The sequence below is a fragment of the Athene cunicularia genome (assembly GCF_003259725.1).
Source record: "Athene cunicularia isolate RWA chromosome 5 unlocalized genomic scaffold, athCun1 chr5_part4, whole genome shotgun sequence".
NCBI lineage: Eukaryota > Metazoa > Chordata > Aves > Strigiformes > Strigidae > Athene > Athene cunicularia.
Window position 1 is genome coordinate 73,480 of NW_020799104.1, and position 27,438 is coordinate 100,917.

The 27,438-nt window shown below is 42.0% G+C and overlaps 1 protein-coding gene across 1 annotated transcript in view; it reads left to right on the forward strand.

Moving 5' to 3' along the window:
* The window catches only part of HSD17B12 (hydroxysteroid 17-beta dehydrogenase 12), an 82,092-nt gene that overhangs the window by 14,517 nt on the left and 40,137 nt on the right, over window positions 1–27,438 (forward strand). The window contains exons 2-3 of the mRNA XM_026850932.1: window positions 19,493–19,539; window positions 24,755–24,830. Coding sequence (XP_026706733.1) covers window positions 19,493–19,539; window positions 24,755–24,830 — 123 coding nt within the window. The remainder of the gene's footprint in view (window positions 1–19,492; window positions 19,540–24,754; window positions 24,831–27,438) is intronic.

The window sequence follows — 27,438 nt, forward strand, 5'->3', positions numbered from 1 at the left end:
GGGGCGCTCCTCTCCCTTCCCCCAGCCTGATGGAGAGTTGTGTGAAGGGACGGGAGGGGTCGCGCCCTTCATCCGCGGGGTCCGCAGCCGCCACGCGTGACGGGGACACGGGCAGGTCCAGGGGCCGTGCCAGCCCGCGAGGTGCCCACGGGCGCTCCCGCTGCCCCCCCGCTCTGCCGGAGAGAGGGCAACGCCGCGAATCACTTGTAGCTGAAACCCGCACGGAGGCTTGAGGCAAGCCTCCTCTCCATCGGAAAATCGTGGGGAGTTTTCCACCAGGGGAAATACCACAAGTTTTCAAGGGCTCAGAGTGAAATATAGAAGGCATCAGTGGCTGTTTCTTTATTTAGAACCGGGAAGGGAAAGGCAGTGGTGCCCGAGCTTTTCCCTCAGTCCTCGCCCATTGCAAAACAGTGCCGAGACAAATAAAACAGTCAAGGATTTCTAAATCGCTCCAACCTGAGAGTCTCCCTAATGCTTGATGGGAATTTATCGAGGGCATTTCTCATGAGAGAGCTGTAACCAACCTTCCGAAGTGATTAACTTGGGTGTGTTAACATCATTCCCCTCCCCCCTGCCCCGGTGGTTTGAAATACATAATTAAAGCAAATGTAATTAAGAGCATGGGACAGAAGGGACCTCTGTGGAACAGTAATTACCAAATATTCTCATTTTAGGTAAACATAGATCTTTTAGGGCCAAAAAAAATACAGAAGAGTCTTCAGATTTGATCCGTTTCTAGCACTGCATCATTGTCTCTGGGCTCAAAGCAACCCCCGTTTTATGAATGGTAGGTTTTGCTCAGTTGAAGGGACTAGTCTGTTCTCTGTTCTTTCTTAAAGTATGTGGGCTAGAGGGTGCTGCTGAGCACTTGAGTAATCTTCCTGACAATGCGGAGAAGAAAGACTTTTTCGAAAGGTGTGGTTTGAGCTTGTTTAAGCTTCTGTTCGAGAACTGCAGTGCACAAAAGCAGGATAATCAGATGACTTCTAATTTAAACAAAATTGCCTTTGTGTATCAGTTTCCAGTGCCTAGGATAGAATGTAAAATGCAGACTTTAAACAAAATATTGCAGAGTACTTCACACTTCTTGTAGGCAAGGTATCTTTTGAAGATAAGTTAATGGCTTTTCAGCAACTTTAGACTTTGTCTTTTTTTTTTTTTTTTTTTTTGTATGAACCATCTATTTGAATAGATTGCCTCTCATCATAATTAGGCAACTTCCAAAGACTCCAGAAATTTAAATTCTTCTTCTGCTACTTGTCTCTGTTTTTAAGAGTTGCCTTTATAACATCTCAGCAGCTGAATAAAGACTTGCCAGCTACATCAGCTTTTATCTGTGCTTGTCTTTGCATCTTTTTAACAGCACATTATCTAGTAAATATACTCCTAAAGCCATCTTTGTCTCTGACAACACACGAGAAGCTATTTCCAGTATGACAGAGGGCTCCACTTTTAACAGAAATAACGGTCCTATTTAGAGTGAGAGGTTATAAAGGGTTTAGAGCCATTCCGAGCATAGTGTAAACATGCTCACCAGCTTCTCATGGATCTTGGAGTGCACGCAATCATGCTTGAACCTGCGAGAGGGGACACCCTGAGGGGTGTTTTCTCCCCAGAAGTGCTACTTTAGCAGTTGGTTTGAGCAAGATTGCACAGATATTTCATTTCAAACTAGCGAGAGGGATGGAAGGAAGAGTTGTATTTGATGTTGGTTTGTGTTCTGGGTAGCAACAGGCAGCTTAAACTGTCTAGGTCACCACCTTCTGCACTTGGGAACTGAGTGCATTTGGGTGACCTGACATTTTGAATCTTTCCATTTGGTGGGAATAGAAGCATAACCTTTTACTAAAAGACATAGTAATATCTCTAAACAAGAAGATACTGCTTCTCACTTAACGTGGATTACGTTAAGAAACCACCTCAGCTAATTAGTGTTCTAAACCCTTCAATTTTATTGCTTAATTTAAGTGCTGGAGACTTTGATCTGTAGTGGTCACCTTGGTTTCAGTCCACACTTATCCTAGACCTTATCCTTATCCTAGACAGAGATGTAATAAGGGTATGACAGATTGACCTGCTCACTTAAAATTGTGCATGTCCTGCAGCTCCACAGTTGTGCAGCCTTATGTGAGGAGTGGTGGGCTGGGTGAATGGGAGCAGCTCTTTCAGGCTCTCATGACACAGGTGAAAGTTTCTAACCTCTGTCTAACACAACGCATATTACACTGCTGCTGGGCTCTTTTCTGGTCTCAGTAAAACCGCCAGGAACTGACTGTGGGGACTGGCACAGTCTCCTGGCTTGTCGTTGCTCCTGTGGCATGGGAGTGAAGCTGCTGTATATACATTAAAGGGCCTGAGCTTGCATTCCGCAGTTGTCATTCTCCTGCCACCTTCACAAGGTCTTGTAAAATTCCCTGTGTGATGCTCCCTGTAGTGCTGTTTTGGGACTTCAGGTATGGAAGTCTCTGTACTTTAACTTCCCTGCTTCTGAGCAGCTTACACGGTTTGGGCACAAGTCTTGTTGCCACTTCAGCTATTCTGCAGAATCCTTATTTTCATACCTCCGTGTCCCTAGAGCAAATGCTAACTTCTCAGTGTACAGCTTGTTTTAATGTTGCTTCTAGCCAAAATGAATAAAATATCACTGGGTGTCTTCCTGCCTCAATTTCTGTTCTACTTCTGAGCAGTCAGGATCTCTGAGTTTAATTCCCTGTTCTGTATATAGCTCCTGAACGAAATCTCTCCAAGTCTTGCTGCTTTGCAGCCGGGTTCCTTTTTCCCCAGATAGCCTGCGGATGTTACAAATTCTATCTATGTTGGCTTCCCCATGCTTGTGTTGGAGGGGGTGGGAGTAAGTATATTGTGTGAGTAGAGGGGAGTCAGAACTTGACTGCACCAAACAGGTAGGGAAAAGTTACTAAGCTTTTCCACTTCTGTCTTTCTTGCGTGGTACATGACATAATGAGAACTCATGAAGAGGGGAAGATCTTGGAAATATCCTAAAACAAAGCAAATGCTTTTGCTGTGCTCAGATCCATCTTTACACCTGCTCTCTCCCAATCTGTTACCCACTGTAGGAGCTGAGGTGTAAAACCTGAAAGAAATGTTAATGCTACTCATGCTAACTGCAGGCTGTGCAAACTGGCCTGTGAAGTAAGATGAGAATTGACTTGTGCTCAACTTGGGGTTTGGTTTGTGGCTGCTTATAAAAGAAAAATCTAAGCCTGGAACATAATCAGGATATTAATGTAGAGCTTAAATAGATCATGAGAGCAAAGGTTTGGAAATACAAAAACAACACACCGCAAGCCAAATGTGAGTTGTTATACACACATGATGCATGCAGGGGAATTCCTCGTGAGCTCTAAATGCTGGCCGTGACTGATAAATGGATGGTCTGAAATAGTAGGTAGCAACTGCTATATATACAGAAGCAGATTGGGCTCATGGACTTATTAATATATTGTGTCTGTGACCACACATTCAAAACAGTATTTTTTTTATGGGCCTTGCATGTCTTCCTCCCTCAGGCCCCTGGAGATCAGAAGTCAAACAAAATTAGTTTCTTGGGTAGTTTGGACTTTGGGAATACCTCTGTTATTTTGAGGGAGGTGGAATTTGAATTTATAAGGGCTCAGTGGAAAACTTAGCAGCAAGCTTGAATCTGTTACATCGAGTTCCACATGGCTATTGCAAAATCTAAAGGGCTGAAAAAAATCCCTAGACTATTTTAAAAGTTTTTAAAAGCCCTAGCGTTTCTGGAACTCTTATCAAGTTTTTAGAATTTTTAGCTGTTGAAACAGTCACATAGAAGAAATGTGTCTTAACAGTTGTCAGTTAGACACAAGAACTTCTTTTAAAAGATCTGCAAGAATAGAAATAGCTTGGGGAAGGGTTAGATGTTGTATTAGCTTTGTGGGCTTTTCAAAGTATTCACAAAAATTCAGCAAGGAAACCAAGCTGCTTCATATTCCAGTAGAATATCAAGAGGTCAGAAAATCCCCATGCAGTGTTGTGTAACTGTCTTGTCATATACAGTGCAGGGCAAGTGTATTTGCTGATGGATGTATATATACGCTTTTCCTCTTCATGTGTAAAATCGAACTCGTTCTTGGAAGATGCAGCTTTAGAAAGGGTGACTTGTGTGGGTCATAACGCTGGTGCAGAGAACATGAAGGTAACAGTGCAGGGTTGTTAGGTATCCTGTAACACGTTTTAATATGGCTTGGGCTCTTAAATGAAAGGTTCTGGGAGAGCCCTTGCAGCTATTGCATCACTTGCCAAAAATAGCATCTTTACTGCATAAGGCAGCCTGTCTGCAGTGTGGATAGGCTTGAGAAATTAGTGCTTCTTGTGAATGATGTTCAGTCATTTTTGCTTCTCAGCTAAGCAGGTTTTTAGTCTAAATTTTGAGGCAGTATGAGGTAAAAGATTTTATTTTCTGTCTCTGGGGGTGGGGTGAGTTTGAAAATAGCAGTGTCCACAGTTCTGTCTGCAGCATGATTCTAAAAATACATTTTTAAGCTTACTGAAATTACAATTTAAAGACACTGATAAATACGTTCTTACATTGTAATTGTCAGGGGAAGGGGAGAAAAAGAATTTGCTTTGTGCAGAATGAGGTAGTCTGCTATTCTCATCAATCACTTAAAATTTAGGAGGTTTTTTTTTAAAAAAAAAATTGCAATTATACAATGCAGGCAAAGTATAATGCTAATCTAAAGTCTTATTAAAAAACCCCACAAATCCCAAATCCTTTCCCTTGAAAACAGAAGGTATATTCTACAGTGGTTTTTTTCCCTTCTTTTATTCTGAAATCTTAGTCAAGATGTACCAGCAAGGGAGTGTGTTTGTATTCCAGTGGTGTTGCTGAACCAGACAGGTCCGCAGCACAGCATTTTATTTTTAGACTCTAGGTTGCCATTTTTATCCTGTAAAAAATATTCATCAGCGTCTGGGTGACAGGCCATCAGTTTTTATAAATGTGTCAGACCACGTTTTTTCCACCTCTCTCTCTACTTCTCCTTTTATGTCCTGCTGTATATCTTTCTTTTTTTGGGGGGGAAAGGGAGAGGGGGCACAAGGCTGCGGATTTTAATTCATGCATTAGATTTTTCAATTCACAGATCTTTAGCGTCACACGGTTCATTCATCTTCTGTACTTGGCTGCTTACGCAGCTTTGCTTATTGTCTGCAGTGGGTGAACTGTTGTGCACAGAGCTGAAGGCATGGGAAGGGGCGAAATGGGTTTGCTGCTGGACCGACTGCCTCAACTCCCTCTCACTCTGCTCCCCCCCTCAGTACCCTGGTGTGGCAAGTGCTACTGAGAAATAGTTTCACCGTTGGTTTTGGGGTACTCGTCAGGTATAAAATTACTTCATGGAGAAGATGTTGAAAATACCTGCAATGAATTTATATATATAGGTCGGCTGACTTCTAAAAATAGAAATGGGGAGATCTCTTCTGGTCTGCGATACTGAGAAGTGGTTAGTGCATGGCAGCAGGGGCTCCAAGAGGTATGGTTTTAGGATGGTGAGGTGGTAACTCTCGCTAAGCGTGAACATGTAGCACAAATTTCTCTTCATGGCAGTGTGCCACATTGTACAGTTGCTTTCTAGGGTGCTGGACTTCTGAACCTCCATAGTACAGCTGCCCTGTGTGGAAAGCCTGAAGCTTTCTTGAGGAGTTGCTCGCTGAGTCCTTCAAGACTGCTGCTGGCCCCTTCCTTTTTCCTTGTCAACCCAAACACGGGGATCTGGATGTGGCAGTGACAAGAGCTTGGCTTTGAGTGACTCTTAGCTGCTTTTGCTGATTTTGTGGAAGAGTTGTTGCTTGTGGGAGGTGGCAACCAAGAGCAGCTTGCTGCTGGAGCTGAGTTAGCTCACCTGCCTAGGGGGGCCGTGGGTCCCGTAAGGGTCTGGCTGCCTACTTAGGTTTTACTCAAATGATGAGAGGCAGAGGACTGAGAGTATTTGCACCGTTTTCTCTTGTTTCTCTATCAGTAGTTGAAGGTCTGAGTCAATTCAGTTGGATTTATTGGAAAATAGTTTGGATTTATTTATAATTTTAGAAACTGTTGAAGTCTTGGGAACACTAGTACCCAAGATGGCTAGTTGGGTCAGGGCCAGTGTTATGATAAGTAGTGGTAGGTATTCACAAATGTAACAGCAATGAAATCATTAGGATGGTTGGTTACTGATTTTGGGTTGGAAGTGGAGATTCAGCATAGTTAGACCGTGTATACACACACGTGTTAAACTTTCATTAAGGGGGAAAAAATGGATTGGATCTTATTTGATCTTATTTGGAGAGGCACCGTACATTGAGACCTTCGTAAGGAGGGTTCTCAGGTAAAATAGAGCACATTTTGTGTATGGGAATATAATATACTGAGCACATGGTGTGACTTAACTAGTAACCTCCCTAACTGTGTATAATTAAAAAGTAGCTTATCAAAGATACACTTTATTAGTTGTCTTTCTGCTGCATGAGATAATGTAACACTATGCCTTTCTCAGGGTTAAAACTTGTTTTTCCATCTACATGGAGAGGTAGCAGTCCTGATTTATAACATTCCTCCCTAAAAATTGAACTTCTTCATTTTTGTACATTAGGGTTTGTAAACCCTAGGAAAGTGGCCTTGTCTAAGAAAATACAGTGGTAGGAGTTATTCCAGAAGAAATTAACCTATGTATTTCAGTTTTTTGATCTGTTTTAACTATGCTGAGTTTGAAACCACGTTGTAAATTGGAGGTCAAGGATTGGAGGCTGGAGCTAATATGTTTTACTGTTGTGAAGTGGTTTACTGCTGCAAGGAGGCTTGTCACTCGGGTGTCAGTGCTGCGTGATCTCGTGAGTCTGAGATGTTCCTCAGCTCTCTGGGAGGCTGAGAGGCTCCATATGGAGGCATCCAGTGATTCTGTAGGAGATGACTTGGGTCTGGATGGGGTCATCAGCAGAAAGCTGGCAGGCTGCATTATGTGAGAATATACCTGCGTTACGTGCACTTCCAGCCCAGAAAGCTGGCTGCATCCTGAGCTGCATCCAGAGCAGTGTGGGCAGCGGGGTGAGGGAGGGGATTCTCCCCTTCTGCTCTGTTCTTGTGAGACCCCCCTGCAGTGCTGGGTCCAGCTCTGGGGGCACCAACATCAGAAGACACGGACCTGCGTGAGTGGGTCCAGAGGAGGCCACAAAGATGATCATGGGGCCCCCCTGTGAGGACAGGCTGAGAGAGTTGGGGGGGTTCAGCTGGAGAAGAGAAGGCTCTGGGGAGACCTTAGAGCGGCCTCCCAGGACTGAAAGGGGGGAGGGACTCTTGATCATGGGGTGTAGGGATAGGATGAGCGGTAATGGTTTTAAACTGAAAGAGGGTAGATTCAGATTAGATCTAAGGAAGACATTCTTTCCTGTGAGGGGGGTGATGCCCTGGCACAGGTTGCCCAGAGAAGCTGTGGCTGCCCCCTCCCTGGAAGGGTTCAAGGCCAGGCTGGAGGGGGCTTTGGGCAACCTGGGGTAGTGGAAGGTGTCCCTGCCCATGCAGAGGGTTGGAATCTTTAAGGTCCTTTCCAACCCAAACCGTCCGATGATTCTGTGATACCCCTGAGAATATCTGTAGCTGTCTTTCTTCTCAGAGACCATCTACCTGTCTTTTCCAGAGAATGTTTTATCTTGGACACAGTGATCCTTGTTGCAGACTTAGGTGCTGCATTTATTATCTTTGGCACAAGGCATGGTGCTGATGAGGGTGGTGAAGAAGTGTCTGAGCAGTTCTGCAGCTTGAGGTTCATTGGAACTGGAACTTAAGAAGAAAAATCAGTTTCTACAGGGTCAATTTTCTTAGTCTTTCTGTGCTTCCCAGTTTGCCTATTTTTGGTGTGTTATTGACGCACTGAAATTCTACTCAAACTTGCATTCGAAATTAAGATTTTAACTCTGGAGATAGGGAAAGAGCATGATTTTTCTAATAGATAGAATATATTTAGATTATTTTGATATTTAAAATGTACTTAATTTTTTAATTAATTTGCTATCTGCAAACCTGTAGTCCAAAGACATCCTGATAGAGACTCCCATCAGAGGATTGCCTGGATGTCTAATCTTACAAATTTTGTTATATCTATTAGACTTATCTATTTAATAAATACATAAAATAACTTGCAAATCCTCAACTTCAGTTTAAAGGACAGAGAGAAAACTAAGCAAAGTGATCAACTTACCATGATGGTGGAGAAAGCACCAAATTGCAACTAGCAGTTCAGTTTCAAGAAGAATAGGAGGAGATGATTCTGTTCCATGCAGGATGTGATTTGGCTGTGTAGCTTCCTGTTACAGTCTGTATTAGATGCTAAAGATTTACATGGAGTTAAAAATTAGTGTAAAAGATCTCAATAGTTTTTTCTCCTGTGAATCTGTCCAAAATCACCAGCTGTAGTCCATCAAATTGCAGAGCTGCAAGCTGGGGACAGGAAGAATATCCTGGAGAGGTATCCCAATGTGTTTGGCTGCTCAGTACCTATTGCTGACCACTGCCAGAGACCAAGTCTTGGGTTACCTGGATCTCTGTTCTGAACTGGAAGGTCTGTTCTTGTGATAAAACTGTCATACTGGGAGAGAGCTTGTCTATGCTATGTTTTTTTCCCCTCACTTCTGATGCAGATAGTTGGATATGTGCAAATGGAGGGAATAGGTGAATGGTGACAGGGTGTTTTTGTTAAATTACATGTGTATTTTTTCTAATGACATGATATGTCAGGATGTGCCATGTCCATACTGAATGATGCATTATGCTTGAAATGTACCCAAACCTTAAAGATATCTTCAAGACTTTGTGTTTTGTCTAATTCTAAATAGTTCAGGTCCTGGTCATGAAGCTGTGAAAGGTCAACCAGTGTTTCAAAGGTGTAGAGAAAAGGTTGAATTTTGCACTGCGTTCTGGGGTCTCTTGACATTACAACAAAAAATTATGGAATTTCATGCCCACAGTCTGATCTTAGAGCTGTCATAAGCTGTTGTTTCTTCTTTTCATGCCCCAAACGTTTTTGGAGATTGGTATCTTCACTATGAATACGGAGGTGCTGGAGTAAGATGGTTTGAGTCATTGCCAGCACAATAAGGGGTTCCAGAAGGAGCTCCTTCCTGGTTCAGATTTTTTCACGAAACCAGAGTGTCTGTTCTGTTTGGGCCATTGTGCATTTGTCTCTTCAATCGTTTCTTTCTCATATCTCTAGCTGCAACTAGCCTCTTGAGCAGACATGTTCTTGAAGTCAAACTCTGTGTTAAGATGGGGAGGGGAAAAAAGGAGAATTTCTCTGATACCCTCTGACAACCTGAGGAAGCCTAGGAGCATGCAATTAATAGCATGTATCAGAAACAATCCACAATTTGGCTTATTTTGTTTCCAATTTTCCTTCTGATCCATTAAATGGATAGTAATGAACAGATTCTTGTTGCAAGTTTGTAGTTCTGTTTTCAGAGTTGTATCTGTCCTGTCCTGCACTGCTGTCTTGCATCTCAGAGCTCTTCCAGTAGGTCAATGTTCCTTACCCTTACTGTGCTCTTCAGTCAGAAACAATTTTTTTTTCTCCTTTCAGATACCCTAATTTCCAGTTTTAATTGTGACCAACTTACATTTTTTTCCTAATGTTAACTGCACCTTTTCACTTTTTGGTGGTTACACTACATGTACTTACGAAGAGCAAACAAAGCCCTTTTAAACTCATCTCCAAGAACAGGTAACTCTTAATCATCTTGGCAGCCATTTTTTTGCTGCTGTTCCCATTTAAATTACTTAATATACTATTGCTTTCTATTGCTATGGGAAGCACTTTGGTGGATGCAATCAGGTTATGTAAGTTGTCTTTATAGCTGCATCAGAATGGCAGTTTATAGTCTGTTTGATATTCAGCCAGTGCACCCCAGGTGCCTCTCTTGCATCTCTTACAATGGTCACCTCTAGTCTAAGCAAAGTTAGTCTCAAGCGTACATCTTGAGCATCTGGTACCATCATGTCACCATGTAATATCTGGCAATATTATGGTTTTTTCTTACTGTGGTCTATAAAACTGTCTAATTCTTTGTGATATGATGCTGTAATCCTTTTCAGTAGCTATGTTGTCTGTGAAGTTCTTTGCGCAGTGGTCACTAGTAATGGTACTGAACAGGATTTGTGTTGAGATCAGTTCCTGAGGAGTATAAACAGTGATTTGTTTTTATCCAGATAAAGTTCCATTTTTTTCAGTCTGAACTATTGTTGATGCCTCCCCAGGTAGCTCCTGGTGATACTCTTAAGATTCTTCTCTTTGGTCCCGGTCACCTTCACAGTCACAGTTTCTTATGGTCATCATATAAAATGATTTTCTTTGCCTCGTAGATCTGAAGCATTATTCTTGTCTAAACTGATTATACTTTTAAAAAGTTTGGCACAGTTTGCTTTTTGATTAAAAATGGATCTAGTGCTGCATTTTAGCCCAATCTCTGCTTTTTTTTCTGTGCTTGTGATTATTCCGACACCTTGCATAGCTTTGACTTGAATATGCCCATAGCTTGCCAAGATCACTTGTCATCCTCTTCTATTTGCAGGTGTTGGGTTTTTGTTGCCATGTCACTAGCTTGAATTTATTTTTCTGCCTGTTACAAATATGTAGTGAAAGAGGTAAAAAAAAACCAACCCCAAACTCAAATTTCTTCTAGTGACTTCTTTTGTAGAGCCTTCTTCCAGCTGTTCAGGCTCCAAATGCAGAGACCCTTCTACTGGCTGCTTAGTTCCTTCTCAGAAAAGCAACTTATCAATGCATGTTTCCAGTGGCAGACACAATGAAAGCCTTCAGATGGTGCCAGTCCTAAGCTTATCTGATCTTCAACATTTTCCCGTTGTATTCACCCTGTCCCTGAGGAGGGAAGAACCAGAAATGGCAATTTGAACAAACTGTGCATGTGCTTTCTTGGCCTGGTCGTTCTTGCAGTGACAGTCAGCATGTCACGTACTTTAGTGACGAACAAACGAGAGCTTGTTTTTGCGGAATATTAATACTATGCAGCAACTCTTACGGTAGTGTCTTACTGAGCACAGGGCAGCTATAGCTTAACTCAAAGAGGCTTGAGCAGATGTTCTGAACAACTTCGTCGCTATTGCAGAAGTTAAGTTCAGGGCAGTCTTGGGTTTACTTGACATTTTCTGGATCAAAAGCCTTGAAAACAGCAAAGTTCTTAAATTTGTAACAGTATGGGATGGGGCCTTCTGAATGCAGGAGATGGGGTGTCAGAGGTCCCTCTCTCCACCCAGACTCTCATATCCATAACTCAGCGGCCCATGGCTAATGGGAGAAAAAGACTTCATGGCAAAGATTTTCTACCCTGGAATTGGGCGAGTACACGTAGACACAGTTGGAACTGATATTGCCTAAGTGTTGCCTGTGACTTTAATTAACTCCTCTGTATAGTTTCCTTGTTGGGATTTCTAGACTGCTTCTAGCTCTCAAGTCTAAAGAAATCGAGAGTGCACTGCCCCAAACCCTTTCTTGCTGTAGTTCTGGATGAAATGGGAACTTGTCAGTGCTGCGGTATTTATAGAATATTTTTCTACCCACAATCCTAGCTCCTAGACACAAGCTGTTACCAAGTAAGTGTTTGGTTCTGGGAATTGAACTTTTTCCTGTGGCCTGTCTTTTCAAAGCCTGACCATTAGGTGTTAGCTCCTTTGTGCAGAAAAAACCCTTTTATATGAAAAAAAAAAACCCAACAAAATTTCTAGGATTTCAGCTCAGGTACAGGTGATCTTTCTGATGAGGATTCCTATTTCAGCAAGTTAAACTGAGAATAGAAGTGAAGTTTGTCTTATTTTTGCACTGAGTTTTCTGTTTTTATTTAATAAAAATGCAGGGAGTTACTGCTGTCTTATTAACTTGCAGCCGGCGTGCTTATCTTCTTTGTTCTTTGTTAAATATGAGCTGGCATGTGTTAGACTGCGTTAGCGTTCACTCTTTGGGACTTCAGTGGTTTCTAAATTTGGCATTGCTAAGCCGGTGCCCTGTTTGCTTGAATCAATTGGGGCTGCTATTTTTAGCAACAAAAGGGAATTGAAATAGCAATTTTCTTTCCATGTAATAGGTCCCCAAGAGGAATACTGATGCAAGCTCTCTGTCATCCCATATTCTCCCCCTCCCCAAAAGCACTCAGACGAAAGGCAGCTGTCATGGTTTGCGGCTGTATTAATCTTTAATCAATCGAGTGTTTTCTGCATTCAGGTGTTCAGGGAAAAAAAGGGTCACGATGAGGATCTGCCTAGAATAACTAAGCACTCGTGCATGGTCTGTGCAGTCAGAATTTGTGGGTAATGGCAGGGATAGACAGAGCAGCTAAAAATAGTATTTGCTTCCAGTGTTTCTCCAGTCTATTTTTGATGCTTGATTTTGATAAGGTTGATTGGGCTCTTACTAAAAATAGCCGTTCCTAGCAAGCTGAGGACAAAAAGTAGAATATTTTTAACAAGCACAGGCTAAAGTACTTTTGTTGGCTGGAGATAATCTAGAAGCTTGGTATTGGTCAAATGCCAGTGATTTATATAAATCTGTAATAAATGAAGCACTACTTGATGCCAAGGAGGGATAGTCTTTTCTCCCCTTGACAGCTTTTGTTTTCCCCAGGAGCTGTCATATTCTTAATATAGCCTCTGTGTTTCGTAGCAGAAGAATCTCGAGTCTCCAGTTATTTATGTGTTGTACTTAAAACCTGTGCTAAGGTTAGCTGTGCTATGAAGTTTCTCTCAACTGTATTGCTTTAACAAGGCACTCTAGGTTCCTCGTTTATTCTTTATGTTGATGTCTACTACAGCTGGGTACCGTGTGGTGACAGACCCTCCCTCGTATCTGGATTCAGTCTTCCAGGACAGGGATGGCTCTTCTGTGGGAATGGAGGATGTAGCTGAGAGACTAGCTCTGCAGTGGCCATTTTGACAACAAATTTGAATACCTCTCAGGGGGTCAGAAATATAGCTGAGCTGCCCTCCTTGAGATATGTTAGCTTAATGTTTTGTCAGGGAGAGTATAGATACTCCCAAACTGCGGGACCCACATCTTTCTAGGGGGAATAGCATTGTTAGTGGCTTGACTTCTTTTTCCTAAGTAATGACATGCATGAGTGCATCTGCAGTACTTTGAAAGGTTGCCTAAAAACTCATGCTTTTCTTAATGAAAACAGGAAAATGGCTGAACTGAAATGAATTTGTAGTTTGAAGATGCTAGTGGAGAACATGCATAATAGCTGTTAGCTTCATTGTGCAGGTAGTCAAAGCAGCGTGAGGAGTATGTCTGGTGCTGTTTGCTAGCAGCAACATGGATAAAAGTATTCCATGCTTTATCTCCATTAGGCATCTCAAAAGCTTATTTTGCCGTGGAAAACACGTTTGTATCTGAAGACAGGCTTGATCTCTTTAAGCTTTGTCTTCACTGTAGTCTAACCTTGAATTGGGGAGTCACGAATCTGTAATCTTGTTTCAGCATGATTGCTCTGCAGAACTGCAGTAGAATTTTCTATGCTTGCTGTTGCTCCCTCTCCCTGTGTCAACGCTGGTCCTTGCTCCCATCGTGAGACGAGATGATTTCTACATGCCTGCCTCATGCTTTACTGCACCATTCTTTGCTTTTGTTTTAAGATGTCCTGGCTGCATTAGAAGCAGATAAAAATGTTTTCTGGGCCTTGAATGTTCACTTCTTACACAAAACAGACTGCCGTGGTCTGCTAGGTGCTGCTTTTGCCTGACTGTGCAGTGGTGGTCCCCTTTCTAACAGCAGGGAATGTTGACCCAGTATACCTCTTAAGAGGTGATGGATGTTTTCTAGGTGACCTCTTATTTGGGAAGGCAGCAGCTGTTACTCCTTACAAGCAGAAGGAACATGTGAGCTCCCCTCACCGTTGGTGGTACCTTACTCCATGCATGTTTAGCCATGGGCTGTGGGATTTCTGAAGGGTAAGAGCACCTATAGCAGGTGCTATAAGAAGCATTTTGTATATTTACCCCTCTGTAAGCCTCCTGGAGAAGAGTCTACATTTTTATTCCCTAAAGTCATATACCACTGGGCATATTAATCTTATAGCCTAAAGTCACTGACTGGTTACACGATGTCTTCCATAGGCTTGGTCTGTGTCTTTTTTTAATAACAGGAAAGCTGTTCCATTTTAGTGCAAGACACACATCTCACTGACTACTGAGTTCATTTAACTGTGCCCTGTGTTTGTCAAGGGTTGCCTCAAGTTTGGTACGGGACAGGAAATGAAACCAGTGCTTGTGAACTACGTCTTAGTTGTTGTGTATGTGATAAAAGCTGTGAAACACACTATGTGAAACATTAGGAGGAGAAGTGGCTAGGCAGTATTAAGGTTTAGAGAATACTAGATAACTAGTCCAGTAGTAGAGGCTATGGTGGATTCCTTTATACCTGCTGTGGTGTATTGTTGTGTAGCTGTATCTTAAATTGAAGATATCATTAGAAGAGGTCAGTGATATATGAGTGAGCTCAAAGCTGGAGTTGAAAAGGTTAGGGTTTGGTTTTGGTTTTTTCTTTCCTCCCCACACCACATAGGAAGAAACATTCTAGCACAATCTTTAGAGCAAAGACACTATGCTGTCAAGATGGAGATTTTGGTGGATTTATGGAAATGGTTGCATGATGTGTTAAGGATAGGCCTGTAATTAAAATTTTAACTGCTGATCTGAGTTACTGTGCAGACAACTTCTATATATGCTATGGCAGTTAAAAGATCTACAGCCTACATATGGCACAACATCCTCCAGCGGTGTGAGCAGATGATACCCCATGCTGTGTTCTTTGTTCAGAGACCTTGATGCTACATTGGAAGTTTCTCTTTGCACACTTATGCTTTAGTAAGGCTGCATCGAAAGCGTTGGTGGGTTCAAAGTCACTTCTGTGGTGTACACGAGTGGCTGGCATAGATGGTAATTTTAAGTCTCTTACCAGCTTTCCCACTTCTTGTCTACCATTTTGAACAGTATAGGTCTAGTTGGAATACAAGTCTGTTCATGCACAACTGAATTGGAAGCTGGGACAAGAGGATAAAACCCTTGCACACATCTGTAACCCATTTCAACAATCATTATGCCAGTTTTGCCTAGTCAAGAAAGTGTCATTACATGGAAGAGCAAAAGATGTTCCTATCAGTGTGCTGAATTCACAAGAGACAGGCTGTGTGGACTCTCCAACTCAGGACAGGAGTCTTTGGGCAGGTTTTTCTGAACTGTAGTCTTGCACGTGTCAGCTCTGTACTGATTTATATATATTTATATATATATATATATATATATGTGCTAGTTCAAAAAAGCGTGACTTAAGATGAGAATCCGTTCTGCATGTGCCTTATGGTGTTGTGAAATATCTTGTGTACAGAACTGCTGAACTCTGGCTAGTGTTAGCTTCCTGGGGTAGAATATCTCCAGCCCAATGCAAGTGCATGTATTGATTTATTAAGAGCGAGCTGTTTTCAGAGTACATCATGTTACTGGATACCTTTCTTTATTTTTCTTGCCCTTTCCTCTACAGCCCCAAAAGTCAGGGAAAGATAGATGTTGATGTTCTGTGCCTGAAATCAGCCAGTTCTTCAATGTAAGCTTCCATTCAGGCAAACTTTTATTGGGTGGGCTCATACACGAGCTGCCTGGGCACTCTTCTCGCTTCTCTTCTGGAGACGGCAGATGGCTGAAGTGGGAAGCTACTACAGTTAGTCTGACTACTGAGTAAATGTGTATAATCACACTTACGAGCTGGTGCAGCTTTCTTGTAGAGACAATAACTTATTCCTACCCTACTTGCTTTGCCTTCTTTAAGCTCTGCCAACTGCAGGCAGTTTGTAACTTTTGCTGGAAGGCAGTCTGTAGAAGAAACAGAATTTAAAAGCTTGATCCACACTTGAAGTTAAACTAGCTTCAGCACATCAAATTGATAGTAAAAATTTAGTTAAACTGGCACAGCTTTGGGGTGGTTAAAACTGCAACACTTGGCTCCAGAGTGGAAGCTAGAGATGAATGTAATCAGTACAAAAATTGTAAGTGCCTTGCTAATGCACAGGTCTTACCAAAGCCTCTTTTCTATCACTCTCCCCTTCCCTGTAGCATATACGCTTTAGGTGATTCAAAACACTGAGGAAGATAGGGTGGGTGAATCTTGTCTTTTGTGACATTTGTCCAGTCAGTTGCCTTTACTCCACCTCTTTTCCTTGCTTTGACAACATAGGGTTTAAGTATTGCTCTCTGCTCTGGCAGGTATCTGTCTGGGCAGCATTTCTGACCCATCAAACTGCTCACTAGGATCCCATAGATGGGATGAACTGGGTGCTACTGGTCAGCAGCAGGACAGGTCTGTATTAGTGCATGTTTCCCATTGCAGTCCTCCGGTGCTGACCTCGATGGCCTCTGCACCAATGCAGCCGTTGATGGGAAATCTGTTTGTTTAGAATTGGTGAGTACTGAACCAGGTGGCTTCCCCTGAAGGATCTTAGGAAGAGAAGTGTGACCTGAAAAAAGGTGGGATTTAAGTTATACATTGGAAAACAGTCCTTATATTGTGTTTGTTCTTCAAGTTAGTGTAGGAGCATGGAAAAGAGACAAAGTTATCCTTCTCAGAGTGGAGCCACTAGTAAAATGATGGTATTAGTACCTTCTTGTGAGAAGAGAAACTTCCCTTATTGCTAAGAAAAACTAGCTGCATGCTTTATTATTATGCCTATACCTTTACCTGCAGCAGAAGCAAAACAATAATGTATATCAGCTAGGTGCCTGGTTTTGTAGGTGATGGCTCAAGCACTTTTTTTTCCTGGTGGGATTTTGTAATGTTTTTCATCACTTACCTATATCAAAAGTTGTTTAAATTTCTCAAGTTCTGTTCTGGAGGGTACTTTAAAATAATCTGTAATCCAGAGGTTAATTTGAAATAGGGCCTAAAAAAAGGGAGGAACTGTCCGTTACTCATAGTTCAGTTAGAAATCTCTGATCTTCAGCTTCTTAAGTCTCATGCTCCAGCTGATTCTATTGCAATTTACCTAAGCAATGGATTCAATAAGTGAGGTAAATATCCTTGACTGAAATTGTACTTGCACTTGACTAAGCCTTTAAAGTGCTACAGACACTTTTTGGAGTCCCTGCTTTATGGAACATGCACTCTCAGCTGTAGATGCTAAAAGCTGAACAACTCGCAGCATCAGAAAACAGTATTTTAAAATGCTGAGCTTGTTATCTGGGCATAAAACCATTAAGTCCATGACTTTTGAGTTTGAAGGAGGAGAAATGATCTATAAGTGTTGTAGTGAGGTACCTAAAGAACAGCCATTCACTAACTGTAATGAAGGAAACAACCCCTTTCACCAAGTCACTGAAGTTGAATGTTTTCCAGATTGGGTCAACTTAGAACATGTCCAACTACTGTTGTAAGAGTGGTACCAGCACAGGTTTTTGCTGTGCTCTTCATTGTTTTGCTGAAGCAATAATGAATTGTGTGATAACGCTGCATAGCATGATCAACAAGGTTGAAACTGAAGCTTGTTAGCCCTTGATCTAAAGGGATGGTGTCATCCTGCAGGACTGTAATGCTGTCTGGCTAAATGGGTAACAACATTGGTACAAGTTTGGTTGCAAGCAAGTGGACTCCTGGGAATGTATTCTTGATTTCTTCCCCAAGGTCTGCCTTTATTGATCATTTGGACCCCTGCTCGACCTTTCTATGTGTGGATTTGTTTCTGTAACAAAACTGTTAGACACACTTCCCTAATCGTGTCTGGGTAGGAGGTGGCAAAAGAGTCTGATGCAGACACTTGGTTTTCCCAGTAAAATTCACTGGGTCTGACAGTGCAGCAGGTAGAACTCCGTTTACTAGCTGGAGCATCCAGTGTGTGCAGCATGTGTTAGATGCTAAGAGTGTAGTCCTGCATACCTTATCAGGCTGGAGCTATGGCATCTTGCAAATAAACTTTGAAACCAAGGAAGGGATGAATCTGTGTGTGGGTGCCTTCATCTGTGGTCATCTGTAAATCCAGCTTGAGTCAGGAGCATGACTGGATCTTTTTTCTTAGCGTTACTGCACTGTTGGCTGGCCATTCAAGTTCAAATAGGACCTTCACTGGCAGCTTCATCACTTGTTATTACGTCCACTTATTTATAGCTAGCAGGCACAGAAACTGAAATGGTTACAGCATTTCCTAGCTGTTATTACTCAAACAGAAATATTCTGGCTGCTGTTTGCATGACAACTGTTATGGGTGATCTGCAAGCAGTGACTAATCAAATCATCTGCAAACACGTCTCCTTCTGGTGCCCTGAAGGGAAGTTGTTGCTGAGTCCCAGTGCTGGACAACACCTCTGTCTGCTGTGAGTTTCACTCGGGTAGTGGTTGACCTGAGAGTTGAACCAACACTCTTAGTTCAGTTTTCTGAAACATTGAACAAGCCTAGTTATTTGAGCATGCCTACATTCAGAGATAAACAGTGGAAGCACAAACCAAGCTGTTCTGAACTGACAGGAGGACAAGCAGAAAATTCCAGTATATTCTGTAACCTCTTGGAGAGTGGGAGCAGACAGAGATGAATGAGTGGAGAGCTAAATGGATAAGGATGTTGAGGTGTAGGGCACTGGGTTTGAGAAGGAAGAGCTGAGAGGAAAAGGAAGGGGTGCTGAATGTGCTTGCTTAGAAAGTAGTTGGAAAAGCAGATTCTGCATGGAGGAATTGGTATTTAGTGAGCAAACTGAGATGATCAGCTACTGGTGTGGTGGGAGCCCTGGAATAATCTGTCAAACTAATGGCATGTTGAGTCACTCAGAGCTCCTCAGCATGTGGAAAAGAATCCTAGAAAGATTTAAGGCTTGACACAGATCCCAGTCACCCACAAGTGACAAAGTTTAAGCACTAGAAGCCCACCTTGCAACTGATGGCTGCCCTGGTCGCTCATGTTTTGCTGCTAGCGGGCACAGTGGTCACAGGGAACTGAAATCTGCTGGAGTCACTGACAGAGACCTGTTACCTTTGTCCTAAAATGTTTGTTTTATTGGCTACTCACAAGGTTTTGATATACTTTTTATTTTACTGTATACTTAAAACTAATTGGAGAGCTGGTCTAATAATAGCCATAACTGAGTTGTGGGTTGGTTGGGTTTTTTTTTTTTCAGTTAAATGACTTGGAAATCTCTCTTAGTCTGCAAAGCTGCTGAAGAAATGTAGTGGGCCAGAGGGCTGGCGTGAGGAGGGGTGCTGAACCGGACTCTTGAAACAACTGTTGGGCTTCTAACTCCATCTCTTCCTCTTCTTTCTTATACATGGAAAGGTTTTAGTGCAAGTTCTCTAAGAGATTTAATAAAAGTTGTACACCTATTCCAGAGACTTTGATGTGTCTCTTGGCTGGAATGAGTACTTCAATAGCCTACTAATGAACACCCATTGCAGTTATTTCTGTGAGGCAACTAGTGTATATTTGTCTTTTTTTTTTTTTTTTCCAGTGATCACAGGAGCTACTGATGGGATTGGAAAAGCCTATGCAGAAGAGGTAAGAATTCCTTCCACTTGGAGGTGTATCTCAATCCTTGGCAAGATGTCATGCTGTCTGAACTGTCAATCAGCAGGTCATACCTCCTCACCTTATCCTAACATAGCTATCTGTGGAGAAAGAGATCTCCTGCATTGTCTCCCTCTGGTGACCAGCCAAAAGTTGTATCCCTTTTTGTTAGTTTCCTTTATTTGTAAATTCTATTTTCAGCCCTTACCTTGTCCTTTTTTTTTTTTTAAAAAAACTTTTTATAATTGTTACAATTATCTTAACTTTCTCAACCCTTGGTATTTCCTTTTGGTATTTCCAGATACTGACTAAATGGCATTTCTAGTTGCATGCAGTACGTTCCAATTATTCCCTATAGTTCATGAAGTCTCTGAAGCTGGGATTTACCTCTACCTCTTTTACTGTGCTCTTGCTCTTGATGGATATGTGGGCTCCAAATATGGTACTGGAATGTATTGCTTAAGGCAGAAAGTGCCTGTTAGTATGGGGCAATTTAGCCTATAAGCCCAGAGAACATCATGACAAATAGTGCTGACTACAACAATTTATAGCAAAAATAACTTTCAATTCCAGCAGCAGTATCAAAGTGAGCCTGTCTGTACTCATTTTTGTATTCTCTGGAACACCAGCATGACTTTGTGTGAGAAGATCAGCTGTGAGAGATTCTTTTTCTTGAATTTTTTGTTCTTCAGAGCCCACAGGGAAAGTAGCATTCCTCTTCATGGGTAGTCCTCATCCTTCAGATTTCTCTTCATCTGTGTGTGCCCTGCCACCTGCCCCCCTGGCCCCCAAATTCCTTTCTACTCTGCAGAAAGTAGCACCTCGTTCTATTGGGTCAAGAAAGGGGAGCTGGCTGCAAAAGAAATGAAACGTGGTGCCAACAGCACCCGTTTCTGGCATGGAGCTGACAGCTCGTACTTGCCAAATATCCCAGTTACACGGCACTGAAGCAAATGATGCAACACTAACTGCATAGAGCAAACGGAAGGAGGCCACTGTGCCCAGGGCATAGCACTATCAGGAGGAAGTCCTCTGGTGTGGGAGACGCGTCCTGAACATCATGGGAGATGAGTGTGAGGATCTGTATGTTAGGTTATCGAGTGAATGAAGCTACAGCTTGCTTTATGTTCTGTTGGTGTGTCTAAGAGCCAGGCTGCCTTCAAACACGAATGTGTGCTGCTGGCAGCCTTCAAACCCCCATTAGGAAAGCTGATGACAAGAATGAGATCCTGCTGGGAAACAAGAACTGTTTCAACTTCTTTGCTATAGTTCCTGTAGGCACAGAGCACCCCAAAAGCACTCTAGAGGGTACAAATGTTCATTCTTGGGCTATAGAATAAAAGATATTTTTCATGAGTTGTATTTATTATTGTTACTTACTTATTTGTTTAGAATAAAGCACAAATCCACCCTTTGACAGTTTAGGTGGATGAAGAATACTTGATGAAGTCAAGTGTGGATGCAGGGTGAACTGTGGAATATGTGAAAAAAACTTCTCAATCTTTCAGTTAACTCTAGAGATGTCTTCATAACTTTCTACTAGAAATTCCCTTCAGGTTACTACAAATGCCACTGACATACAGCTGCTTGGGCACTGATGGCTGTGATTACAATCATGCAGGTGATTTCCTTCTCCTTGGAGGAGTTTGAGAAATGAAACAGCATGTTTCCGCCTCTACGAAAGTTTGACGTGGTCACCACTAAGTGATGGAAGAATGTTACGAGTTTGTGAATTCTTTGGTTATACTCTGCTCTGTTGGTTACTTCTTTTCCAAGCAAAGAGCCATTTTTATGCTTTTCGTTCTTGCATTATTATTCTTTGCTCAGCACTGATATCCTTTTTGTCGCTAGACCATCCCTTCATGAAAAGTAGTGCCACAGTAAACGCAAGTTTTCTTCTCTATCCAGGTAGTGCTTGCCCACTGTTTGATTCCCAAGCAGCACACCTTTTTCTTTTTACTTTTTTTAAGGATATGGTCAGGAGTCACTATTTGTCGTCCCTCTCTTGCTGTCTGCTGCTTGTTTTTGCAAATCATGAGTTTAAATTTAATCTTAGATGTACTTGTGTGCTAGTGATAAACTAAAGGTTGTGATCCCATTGTGTACTATGCAGTACTCTGCTATGCACATCTGCTTAGTGTTGTTTTTTTAGATCTTCTTGCAATACCTACTCTAACAAGAACTTTAACTCTGCTTTGATGGGCCGTTCATGACATTCCTTTCAATTCTGGAGAGAAAGGGCTTTAACAGCAGCTGTGGTTTGTTACCGAAGTGGATAATGTGGTAGTTACTAACATGGCATTTAAGGAAATCAGACACCTCACTTCATGAACATCATGAAGTTCAACAAGGCCAAGTGCAAGGTCCTGCCCATGGGTCGCGGCAATTCCAAGTACAATCATAGGCTGGGTGACGAGTGGATTGAGAGCAGCCCCAATGAGGAGGGCTTGGGGGTATGAGTGGATGGAAAACTGATTATGGCCAGCAATGTGCGCTCGCAGCCCAGAAAGTCAAGTACATCCACCAACTCCATTAGAATGGTGACTCTTGGTTGCATCAGTCCTTAAGCTACAAGAGCATCTTCCCAGTGTTCCCTACTCTGGGTGAGTTTCTGTGATCAGTTTTAAGATGATCTTGTTAAACCTTTACAGGACCTAGGGACACTGGCCAGAGATCCAAGTATAATGGCAGGTTATCTACAAAGCACGCAGGTATTCCTTGTTACATAAAAATGTGATTAGTTACTGACATCTCAGAGGATCATTATTGCTCTTTAGACTGTTGTGGTTGGTTCCTTTCAACCCACTTGACCTTTACCAGTGAAGTCAAAGCTCTCAGCAGAAACTGATCTGGTTGCATCAGACTCAAACTGAACTTGCTGTTGAGCTCTGTATCTTTTCCAAGTTTGATTACTTTTCTTAGTGGTATTTGTTCCTAGTTACAGGCTCTTTTCTTGTCCATTTTATATGCTCTGTGCTCAGAGAACTCCTCTTGCAAATGGGTTTCCATTTCCAGATCTCAGATGCGCTTCTTGGAGTGTGTCCCTTTAGTGTGAACATAGCAGCAGTTTTTCTCAAGCTTGCTCTTGCGGTGAAAGTTCTCTAAATGTGCTGAGGTTCCACTGAATGCATTGGCATGGCTTTTCTCCCTCGACTTTTGACACAAGTACAGCTGGATACTTTTCCATAAAACTCGGGTACCTGCTTAAGCAATCTGAGAGCCCAGAGATTATGACATGCAGTTTGCTTTCTTTCAGCAGTCAACAGTCTAGAGCTTGCACCTATGAAGAACATCTCTGGGGCTTTTTTGTCCCTGTTTCAGGCTGACTAGATTACTGTCAGATTGTCCTTGGTGTCAGAGGCTGAGATACTTAGAATCACAGAATCATCACTGACACACTGGAGGGAAGGGATGTGCCATCCAGAAAGATCTGGACAGGCTGAAGAGGTGGGACCGTGCGAACCTCATGAAGTTCAACAAGGCCAAGTGCAAGGTCCTGCACATGAGTTGGGGCAATCCCAAGCACAAACACAGGCTGGGCCATGAGTGGATTGAGAGCAGCCCCAAGGAGAAGAACTTGGGGATATTAGTGGATGGAAAACTGACTGTGAGCCAGCAATGTGTGCTCATAGCCCAGAAAGCCACCCGTGTGCTGGGCTGCACCCAGAGCAGTGTGGGCAGCAGGTCGAGGAAGGGGATTCTCCCCCTCTACTCTGCTCTCCTGTGACCCCCCTGCAGTGCTGTGTCTAGCTCTGGGGGCACCAACATCAGAAGGACACGGACCTACTCAAGTGGGGCCAGAGGAGGCCACAAAAGATGCTCGGGGGGCTGGAGCACCCCCCTGTGAGGACAGGCTGAGAGAGTTGGGGGTGTTCAGCTGGAGAAGAGAAGGGTCCATGGAGACCTTATAGCCCCCTGCTTAAAGGGGCTACAGGAAAGATAGGGAGGGACTCTTGATCAGGGAGTGAAGGGATAGGATGAGATAAGGAAGGAATTCTTCCCTGTGAGGGTGGTGAGGCCCTGGCACAGGTTGCCCAGAGAAGCTGTGGCTGCCCCCTCCCTGGAAGGGTTCAAGGCCAGGTTGGACGGGGCTTTGGGCAACCTGGGCTAGTGGAAGGTGTCCCTGCCCATGGCAGAGGGGTGGGACTGGATGGTCTTTAAGGTCCTTTCCAACCCAAACCAGTCTGTGATATGAAGTACAGTGTTCTTCAAACTTTGTCATATTTCTCTTTGAAAGAAGCTTCTTGATTCGCATGCTTTTGCTAGAAAGGAAGATGAGATTGTCACTTTAGGTTGTTGCTGTACTACTATGCTCTGGTGTTAGTTTTGTTTTGTTTTGTTGGGGTTTTTTTTGTTTTGTGCTTTTTGGGGGTTTTTTTAGATTTCCTTGAAGACTTATTCTCATCTGCTTCCTAAGGCAGTGAAGGAGTTTTATTGGAGCAATGAGAACTTACCTGTTTTTTATATGTAGGTGTTAAGTGTCTGAAAGGCAGTGTCGCTATGAATTGGATATATTGTTTTTAGTTTTTACTGGAAGAGGGTAATAGTCACCAACGTTGTTTTCATTGCAGAGTAATTCAGATGTGTAGCTGTCTTTCTGCAGACACTTTTAAATTGCGTTGTTAGATCACATTTCAAACTTGGAGCAATAAGTCTGATTTGATGACTGGGATATGCTCTGGCCACAGCTTAAGTTACACAGATAGCTTCCCTAAAAGAACTGCATGAGTAAATGAACCTTTATACCTGTAATTAGAACAAAGTAAGAGTAGAGCCTGACTAAAGGAAGGAGGTATTGAGTGATGGAGTAGTTTTGCACCACAGGTATTCAAGTGACCGTGGATTTATTAATTTGCATGTTAAGCTCAATTACAGGTAATAACATCTTTGCTCTGTCTTGCAGAGCTGTTGTGAAAATTCTATAAAATATCTGCTGTTGGTTTTCTTTTTTATAAATGTACCAATACATCTGCTTTGGATGGTTGAGAAGATAATGACTTTGGTGAGAAGGGAATCAAGAAGTAGTAGCATGGAAGTATTTTGTCTTGGTTTTCCCTTAATGTCTCTATTAAAACTAATTTTTTTCAAACTTGTTGGTCATATATTGTTGTGATGTTGTGACAAATGATGCAATTTCTTTAATTAGGATACGAACTTTGAATCAATTTATGACTGTTCTTATGTCTCCTGTTCTGTTTTGTTGCAGTTAGCAAGACGTGGAATGAAAGTGGCTCTAATCAGTAGGTCAAAAGAAAAACTGGACCATGTTGCTAGTGAAATAAGTGAGTTGAAAACTTCTTCCCTAAACTTCATAGGCATACTTATAAATAAATGCAATTGTACATGAATTTCATACATGCTAATATATACACCTCTGATCTTGAAAAAAGTTTCCTCTTGTGCACAGCACAAATGTTACATATATAAACTGTAAAGGCCTTGCTGATTAGTTTTACAGGTGCTCATATTTAACTTCTGAGAAGAATAGTGCTTAATTCTGGAATAAGTACTTCTGAAACTGTTAGTCTTCCATAAGAACAGCTTACCAGGTCAGACCGAAACACTACTTATCCCTATAGTAGCTGTCTAAAATCATAAGGCAAAAAACCATGTAGTCATTACTTCATCTGAATATTTGCCCAGTTTGAAGCAAATTTGATTTCCTGGGCTGCAGCCATAAGGGTGGTTTCTTTGTAACTCAAAGTTGTTGAAATTACTCATTGTACTAGGAATATAGGGAATGAGTGAATGTGTTTAAGAACCTGTTTTAGGGATTGTTTCTTCAGTAAGTGTGTAGTAAATGGCTGTAATGTGAAAATAAGGGAGCAGCTTGAGTATTCCAGTCACGAATGTAAAATGGATATTTGCATGGGATTGGTTAGCAGAAAGCTTTCTCAAGTCTCATGCTGACAAATGATTTTGCAATCAGAGCAAAGTATAACCATAACACACAAGAATTCCTCTTGTAATCTATCTCTCTTTTATTAAGGCAGATTTCGTGCAAGGTTATTAGTTTATACAGAGTATGTCAAGATAAAGTGAGAAATGTAGCCTTGTGTGTAGAGGTTTTTGATAAGTGGGACTGGGAGTTTCTCAGCATATTGATGCTGGGTAAAGAAACCTCTAAGATTATGCTTCTGTTTTACCCTCCCTTGTTTTGCTTAGACTTTTGTGTACACAATGCAGATAATTGTAAGAGCTGTTCTTTTTTCAGAGGTCATAAATGTATTATTTTGGCTTGTGTCAAAACTGTCAATAAATTTGCTAGTTACACCGCTTTATACTGTAAAGCATAATCTGTTAAATCAAGCTTCAACAAACTGTCCTATACAAAGTTGTAGGGGTCTGCTTAGTGAATGTAAGGATGACTGAAAGACTCAAGGATTGTAGCTTGCTTAATGGTAACTGTTTTACTGGTTTACTGAAAGATAGAGGGCGTACAGTTTTGTTGATATAAATGCCACTGTTTCCGATTTCTAGTGTCCAATTTAAGATGACAGAAAAGTCTTCCTTTCTACGTGTGTATTTATGTGGTAGAGAGCATTCCTCCTCAGGAGTGAAGGTGGCATCAAGTCCAATCTTCTGCTGGTTTGGAAGTCACTGGCATTGTTCGTTAGTATCCTGCATTTCATGGTGTCACTGCAGTGTTTGCAGATGCCTGCGACGCTCTAGCTGATAGAGTCACAGTGTAAATGCAACGATATAGGTGTCACTGCTTGAGTAACCTGCGTGAGTACTGAAGCTTACCGCAAATACGTAAAGAAGTTGCAACAAGGTGGTCTTTTTGGTGGTCGCTGCCACAGCTGGATGGTAGTTTGCTGTATATGTGGGTGTATGCAGTCGTGTTCCTTACAACGCTGTATAAAGTTGTCTGGCTAAGTAAAAGAGTAACTGATAGAAGTATCTACAAATATCTTGTTCTGGAATCAAACATTTAAGCAGGAAGCAACAAGCTTCCTGAAAGTGGGAATAGCCTTTTCTGTAACAGTCTGGAAATTTCTTCCTCTTTGCAAGTTAAGCATGATGCTGACAAGACAGATAAATCTACTGCTTTGAGCTTTCAGCACTTCCATGATAGCTTCTGGGGGAGTTTTTCAGATTAAAAAAAATGGGTACGCATACCTATGTAGAGCAGTCTGTAATACATAATTACAGTTAGGCCTCACCCAAACATTTTTCTGCTTTCTTTCCTAAACCATTCTGAAATGAGATGACTCACACTGGGTTTTCAGAACATTTCTTTTGACAACACTGAGCTACTGAAATGTATACCTTGTTCGTTGTGGCGTATGCTGAAGGATTAGGATAGTCTGCATAATCAAGCAAGCCTGAATTGCACTTTCAGATCTTGCTAGGTTTTAGCTGGACAGAATTTTCTTGTATTCAGGCTCATGTGGTCTCTGCAGTCTGTTAAGATGATGTCATATACAATGTGGGTGACTTGTTTTTTTTTTTAGAGCTAAGGCTGTAACTACTTAGGTGTTTACCTTGCAGGCTGCTAAGGTAGCTTTAAACTTCTTTATGGTGGTCCCACAATTGTTCCTCAAATTGACATGAGCTTGCTCCTCTTGACTAATGACCCTTAATCACTTTAAGGAAGAATAGGTGTTCAATTAATTCCAGTTCTTTGAACTGTGTGAGCCAGGCATGTTTTCTGTTCCTTCTTCATTTTCACTGATCAGAGTCCAGCTTATGGACTCAGAACCCAGAGGGCTTTTGAGGATCAGGTGTGTTCATTCTATTTCAGAAGAATCCTTTCTTGTTCTCTTAGGATATACTTACATTGAGTGATAGCTATGTACAAAATACAAGTTGCATAACCACCATCATAAGGGAAGTACTGTTAGGTCTTTCGGAATGTTCAATGCCAGCTGACCTAGATCTGATGCT